Genomic DNA, 7670 nt, shown 5'->3' on the forward strand with positions numbered 1-7670 from the left:
AGATACCTAAAACTGTCCTGACTGAAAAATCCCCTCTACCAATTGTCAAGAAGTAGTCAAGCTAAAATCTCACTACTGCTCTCCTAACAGCTAATCATTTCCTCAGTGTCTTTCTTCTCCAGTTCACCCATTCAGTCAATAACCACTTCACTTAGAATCTAGTCGAAGATTCGAAGAGACAAACACATACCAAATAATCACACAATTTAGAACTATGATAAAAGCACCAGGAAGGAAACGTAAGTATAGAGGGGTTCAGAAAACTTATAATGGTAAGGCTGGTAAAGGAAATGCAAGGAGTCTGACATTTGCAAGAAGACTGGGGAGTTAATTTGAAAGTGAGATGAGAAGAGCTTTTAATGCCAATGAACAGTGTGTGCAAAGGCCCTGAGGCAGAAGGGAAGCATGTACCCAAGGCCCTGAAAAGGAGCCAGAGATAACAATGGCTAAGCCATGCAGGGTTTTGTGGTCTCCAGTAAAGAGAAACTGAAGGGTCCTAAGTAGAGGTTAATCATGGTCAGACTACAGTTTTAATGATCACTCTAGCTATGTCACAGGCCAGCCAAGTGACTCTCTGAAGCAATCTTTGCCAGCACACAGTTCAAAGAACTGTACCCTGGATCCTGCAAAACAAGTTTGTTTCTTTTTTTTCCTTGTCTCCAGGGTGTGGCACACCACCCTGGCTGTGAACTAGCTCCCTTCGTTTTCTGCTTCACTTGTGAAGTTTAAAGGCCAGATCTTTTATCAGGTCTGGGACCTATTCTTCTCTCAATAGCGCCCAGTAAGGCACTTCCCATCTTTCCAGGTTGCTCTTCATTCCCTAACCTCTCTACTCTCTCCGACTTGTCAAGGGGCCGGTCAGTACCAAAAGGAAGGGCAACCTGTTCTTTTGGGCTTTCTTAAATGAAGTGCACAGAAAAGCTAAAAAAGAACCACAGATTCTGTTCTCTTGCACCCCACATACCCAATCAAGCACAGTTTAAAAAAAAAAAAAAAGCATATCTGAGATAATGTCACTCCCCAGGTGTTAAGATTCCTAGATTCCCCAATGCCCTCTTGGCCACACACACACCCTAATCTGGTGGCCCCAGCCAGTGGACCTCTAGCTCCTGTTGGCACAGCTCCAAGTTTTCATAACTGCTTTCAGTTTCTCCACTACAGGAAGCTTCACCTCACCCCACTCTGCTCTGCCAAGATTCCTTGGCACCCACTGACACTTCCTCCAGGAAGCCATTCCTACCCCAATGGTGCTCCAGACCAGGAACTGCCAGCTCTGAGTTCCAGCAACACTTTAAGAAAGCAGTTCTTTTTAATTTCATTGTAATTGGTTCCCTGCCCACACCTCCCCAGGCCCCCAACACATGTGTGTGCACGGCACATGCTCGCGCACACATACACATACATACACACACACACAAACACACACACACACACACACTCTGTAACTCCAGAAGGATAAATTCTGGGTGTCATAGCCCCAGCATCCAGCACAATGCCGGGCACCCAGTTGGGACCTCTCTAAATATTTACTGAATAAATGAGCAAATACAAAGTGACACTTTCAGAGTCTCCCCGGAGCAGGAAGAAGGGTCTTTATTAAGAGATTCTCGCTTCCTATAAGTTTGATTGTGAATGTGAACATGAAACACGCAAGTCACAAACCTTACAAAAGGTGCTACATCTCACTCTTGGAAATTTGAAAGGATCCAAAATATCAATGCAAGGCTCCTAGTTTTAGAAAGGACCAAAACTTCAGGAAAGTTTTTGGATATTAAAGCAATAGCGGGCAACAGGAAGAGAAGGTGCTCATGATGGAAAAACCTATAAAAAGGCAGGGCAGAAACACTAAGTGGACACAGTGCCTATATGAGCCCACTCTGGCTGCAAAACACCGAGTCCACTAAGTAACTGACCTTGTTCCTGATTACTCTAAAGCCTTCAATAACCAGCTCCTGGCCGTCACCTTTCTTAAGCACACTCCACATTTTATCTTTTTTGCATTCCGTCTTCAGAAATACCAACCACATGGCATTATTGTTTCACAGTTTCAGAATTCAAAAGAGTCGTATAATATACTGTCCCGTTCTGAACTTGGGACTTGCTATCTGGAGTGAAGTCAGTGAACTAGCATCAAGCCACCTAAGAATGTGTTAGAAATGCAGATTCTCAGCCCCACCCCAATTCCACTAATTTAGAATCATCATTTTCAACCAGCTCCCCAGGTGATTCCCATGCACATTAAAGTTCGAGAAACACTGGGCTAGATCCTACATCCACTCAACAAGTATTTATTGAACGAGTGTCAGGTACTCAACAGGCGTTCAACATATACAAGAGGATGTGAATGGTGTGGGAAAACAGTAAGCACAGACACTCCAATGCAGCTGAGAAGCTCCTGTAACTACTAAAAACAACATCACCAGGGGGGAGAGAGGTTCTGGAAGGATTAATAATCTTTACACCAAAATTCAAAACTGGCCACTGCAGCTCGGTTGTGGGAATCTGGAAACATGACCCTGTTTGCAGCAGGCGGGAGGAATACATAAGAGGTGTGTGAGTGTGTGAGGGTGTCTCTTCCCTGCCTCAGCCACAGGCCGCAGGAGCTGACAAGGCCAAGTCCCCGCCCCCTTCAGCTGTCACCCTGTCAAAACAAAGCCGCTGCTGACAGCGCTGGGCCAGGCTGCCCTGCGGCCTCGGGCAATCCTGCCACTGCGGGAGCACGGCGTCCACATCTGGATCTGCAGCTGAGGGGCTACGGGGTGCCGAAAGCTAGGATGGAGAGGGGATGGCAAGAAATGTGTGTCCTCAAACTGAGCAGCAGCGCCTGCCGCGCTGGGCTGTCACCTTGCCAAAGCCTGTTTACACCCCGAGCAGCTGGGACAGCGTTTTAACTAAACAAGTAATAACACAATAATGACGGGGCTGTCGCCGCACGCCGCAGTGCCTCCACCCTCAGTGGAAGGAGCCCAAAGCTACAGGACCCTCGCAGTGAGATGTGCCCACCTTCTCACCCGGTGCGTTCCACCCCTTCGATCTCCCAACGCTCCGGGAGTCCCGCAGCCCATTCCACCCTCACTCCTTCTTCCAGCTCCTCCCAATGGGGCACAGGGAGACGATGCGCGAAGAGGGGGTGCTCAGATTCCCCCAAAAGATGTTTCCTTGGCCCTGGGGCGCTCGTTACACAGTGAGCACTGCTCCACTCCCGGGAAGGCACCCCTGGCGAGCTCCTACAGAGCAACAAAGCCCCAGGGCAGCACAGCAGCGCGGACACAGAGGCTACTCCTTCCAAATGGGAGGAAAGAAAAGCTCTCGGTCTTGGTGATCCCCCTTCTTCCAACCCAAAAGCGCTCCTGTCCGAGAAGCAGCTAATTGGGCGCGGGCGACAACAGCACTTCCGCGGTGCAGCGGCCCCAGGCGGGAGGCGGGAGGCGGGAGGCGCGGGCGGGAGGGGGAGGGGGCGGGGGTCCCGTGAGCTGGGCCCGAGTCCCCTTCGGCGGTCCGGGAGCGGCGAGCGAATACCTTGCAGGCGGAGTACACTCCGAGTTTCTCCAGTTTCTTGGCCCGCGGAGCGGAGCGCAGTTGCGCCTTCTTCACGGCGATTCGGGCCGAGCCGCCGCCTCCTGGTCCTTCGGCCGTGCCCGCCGCCGCCACTGCCGTCGCCGGTCCGCAGGCGCCCGAGCCCCCGGCGGCGGCGGCGGCGAACGGGGAGCCCTGCGGCGGCACGGGGGGCGGCGCGGGGGGCTGTGGGGGCAGCGCCCCGAGCCCAGCCCCGGCTCCTGCCCCACCGCCACCCGGCCCGGCCCCGCCAGCCTCGGACATGCCGCCCCGCAGCACCGCAGGAGGCGCCGAGTGTCAGGCGCCGCCGCCGCCGCCAGGGTCTCCCTCTCGGGCTCTGGTCTCAGGGAGAGCGAGACCCTCCCCCCACGCCCTCCCGCCCCCTTTGCCCACCCCCCTCCCCGCCCCCGCCCGCCCCCGCGCGCGCCGCTCGCCCGGCTAGCTCCGGCCGCGGCCCGCGCGCTGATGGTGGCGGCGGCGGCAGCTGCTCCCCCAGGAGGGAGGGGACTAGCGGCTCCGCGGCCGCCGCCGCCACTGCACACGCCCTCCCCCGGTTCTCCTCCCCGGGGCTCTGTGAGCCCTGGCCGCGGACATGTTCCTCGGGGCTGCGGACTGAGGGTGCGTGCAGGCGGTGCCAACCTCTCGGCGATGCCAGAGCCGGGAAGCCACCCCCCCTCGGCCTCTTTCCCGCTGCCCGCGGGGTTTTGCACCCCCCACCCCCGCGCCTCTACTCCTAGCGCTCACCCGCCAGGGGGCGAGGCCAAGCTCGGGAGGGGGTGATGGATGGGGGCGGGGAGGTAGGGGGCTGGAGCCCAGGCACCTGCTGGCCGCCTCTATCCCCACAGCCCCCGCTGCTGACCCCCGCACTTGCAAGCCGAGGGTGCGGGGGGGACTCCCAGTCATTTGTTCTTCCACTCTGTTCCACCCTCTCTCGGAACAGAGAACTTCCTCCACCCTAGCGGGAGCCAGAGGAAAATAAATATTTTTTTAAAGTACCCGTCTATGTTAATCCTTTTCTTTGTTGCTAATTCACCAAAATAGAGGCGTAATGTTTTCTGTTTCTCTTTTTAAATACTTTTCTGTCCAACTTTTTTCTTTTTAATTAAGAACGCTTTCTTCCTGCAGTAAATTCTGGGTCCAATCGGCCAGAAGAAGAAAAAGACTTAATATTTTTGTAATTTTTGTTTGAAAGTGCTGGTTGTTAAAACACACACACACACACACACGGTTGTCTAAAAGCACTGTCAAAATGAAAACTGCGTACTGGGGAAAGTTTGAATACAAGTTTGTTAATAGGGCTCATCTCGGTATAGTGTGGTGATAATCTTGCTATATTCTTTTCTATAATGTACCATAGTTTTCAAAATTGATACCACCAGCAGGCATATTAACCATGAAAAAAAATTAAGCACACCAAATATGAGTACTGATTTTGGCCTCAAAGTTAAAAAATCAACGCAGCGTTTAAACTGTTGAAAACTATCGTTTTCCTTGTCCATGACGATGAGGGTTGTGTTTAGTAATGTGGAATGAACATTGCATTTTTTCATTTGAACGTTGTGCATCCTTGGTCAGTCTTTCTAAAACAGTTTTTTAAAGCCCAGGGCTGCTTTTCAGGACCCTTCACAAGTGCCCTGCTTTCATAATGTGAATGATAACTTTTATGTAATATGGGTCATAATGTGCATATTATCAAATTCTTTGCATGCTGTATTATTCTCACCCAAATCCAGCCAGAAATATTAAGGAATGTGCTTTTCCCTGGAAATATTTCCCTTCCCATTCCTGTTTTTGCCAGTTAATTTTCTTTTTTATAGATTCTCTACATTCTTTTGATTTTTAATGCAGAGTGATATGTAAAAATGGAAAAGTGTTCAAAGTTTGTACATCTAACCAGTGGCATTAGACGAGGCAAAAGGAAATATCCTCTCCCACCTTGAGTCCAATCTGAAGGTCTGAAATGGCAAACTCTCCTCAGGTCGTTCCCATTGGAAGAGTTGCTTGGGTGCTTCACTTTACCACTGTTACTCTCGCCTTACTCTGCTGAGGTGTTTCACAGGTGTTTTTTTTTTTTTGCCATTCTTGCCAAAGCAGCATGGGAGTATTAAAGGCTGTGATCCTCTGGTCAAAATCTAACATCATGATGTTAGCAGATATTGATAGGGGTTTGGGTTCCACATGTAGGCATTTGTCAAACTGATGGACTGGTCCACTTGATATTTGTGCATTTCACTGGATATAAATTTCCCTCAAATATGTTTTTAACATCATACATATTGACCTCTACTTAAAGTTTCTCATGCTGAAAGTTTAGGTGTGCAGTGCCCTGATATCTGCAATGTGCTTTGTAATGCACAAAAAAATCAGATGGATCGATGTATCTGTGAATGGGAAAATAAGCAGATGAGCATATATATGATAAAGAAGTGTCAAATGTTAAGAGTGTATCTAGATAGAGGGTATAGAAGTGTTCACACTGCACAATTCTTCCAAATTTTCAGTATGTTTGAAATTTTCCATAATAAAATGTTGGGGGCTGGGAGGAACCCAGCTTTACTATTAACTCACCCATCACCTCCTTCTCCCAAAGCCACTCCCAGAATTCAAATTGCAGGCTATTTGCAGAATGTTTGAAGAAGAAAACAACCTCATTTCAATACACCCTGAAAACCATCACTGTCTGAATGGTGAATGGCTTGTGACATCTACTGAACATTGTTTTTCATTATTTTCTTGCTCAGGGCACCCAAATGACATACTGCCTTAGGCTGAAGGCCTAGAGTTTGAAGGCCTATTCAAAGTGTGTTATGAGCACCAGGCAGGGACATTTCAAGGGCAAAGGATTCCGGAGACTTCCTAACCAGGCTGTTGTGAGTATTTAGCTCCTGTGTACAGAGCCCTTTTAGGAAATGGGTACCCAGAAAATAAAAGTCAATGTTTTAGTTTACAAAGTATTTACAACTTACTGACGTAAAGAGAAGCCACAATTACAAAATAAAGGGCGTGGGGAGTAGGAATTATACGGGTCAGGTTGACCACTGGAGGTTACTTTTGGCGTATTAATACTATTATGAGATTATTACAAAGAATGACCTTTATATAAATATAACAGCATAGATAGATCTCCAAGAAATACTGTTGAATGAACCCCTGTACAGTGTAATATCATTTATGTTAAAAACAAACTGCCCCCCGCGAGGAAAAATAAATAAATAAATAAAAACAAACTCATTGGCATATAAGCACAATCCTGTATGTGTTCAATAATGCATATAAAAATGCAAAAGCAAGAGAAAGATTTAGAAAGACACACAGCAAATTCTTAAAAGTAGTTCCCTTCCACTGGGCACCCTTGAGAATAAAACTTATTTTCTCACTTTGTATTCCCCTGTTCCTCACTCAAAGAAAGTTTTCAATAAACACTAGTCATCATTTCTACCTGTAAACTCTATCTTCAATCTTTTCATACCTGTCTCCGTGGCCATCATCTCTCGCCCTGACTATTGACAGCGACTTCCTAACTGGTCTCCATGATTTTACCCTTGCTCTTCCACAATCCCCTCTTCATAGTTGTACAGAGGTTTCAAACTGTAAATGCAAAACGTATTCCATACTTCCCTGCTTGAAACCTTCCAGTGGTTTCTCATAACACTTAAAGCACAATCTCAACTCTATAACCTGATCGGCAAGATCCACCTCTCCTGGCCCTTCTCCCCATGTGGTAGTACATACTCCAGCCAGACTCAGGAAGCTCTTTCCAGCCTTAGGGCCTCTGCATTTGCTTTGCTGCCTGAAACCCTCCCCCAAACAGCATGGCTGGCCCAAAATACCTTTAGCGTTACTTTATTCATTTTTATTTTTAGTTGTTCTTAATAACAATTTTACATATTTAATATGGAAAATAGGAAAATAATAGGCCTAAATGTGTTGGCTGAGCATTGCTCTTGTAGAGAGAGAAGGTTTTTCCCCATTGTTTTGTTTTAAATACTAACATATGTGCTTGTTTTACCAGCCTACCTACCATTTACAATGAAGGTAGAAAGTAAGTAGAAGAAATGAAGTCTCCTTTCTTCCGAACTCAGGCTAAATGGCTGACAGCTTTTCTAAAGCAATAT

General features: G+C 48.0%; 1 protein-coding gene across 1 annotated transcript in view; it reads right to left on the minus strand.

Moving 5' to 3' along the window:
• KAT2B (lysine acetyltransferase 2B) overlaps positions 1–4242 on the minus strand; it is a 91719-nt gene extending 87477 nt beyond the window's left edge. The window contains exon 1 of the mRNA XM_033132557.1: positions 3520–4242. Within this exon, the coding sequence (XP_032988448.1) occupies positions 3520–3819 (300 nt within the window). The 5' untranslated portion in view covers positions 3820–4242. The remainder of the gene's footprint in view (positions 1–3519) is intronic.
• Between the last annotated feature and the right edge of the window lie 3428 nt (positions 4243–7670).

The sequence above is a fragment of the Rhinolophus ferrumequinum genome, chromosome 17 (genome assembly GCF_004115265.2).
Source record: "Rhinolophus ferrumequinum isolate MPI-CBG mRhiFer1 chromosome 17, mRhiFer1_v1.p, whole genome shotgun sequence".
In the NCBI taxonomy this organism is placed as follows: Eukaryota; Metazoa; Chordata; class Mammalia; order Chiroptera; family Rhinolophidae; genus Rhinolophus; species Rhinolophus ferrumequinum.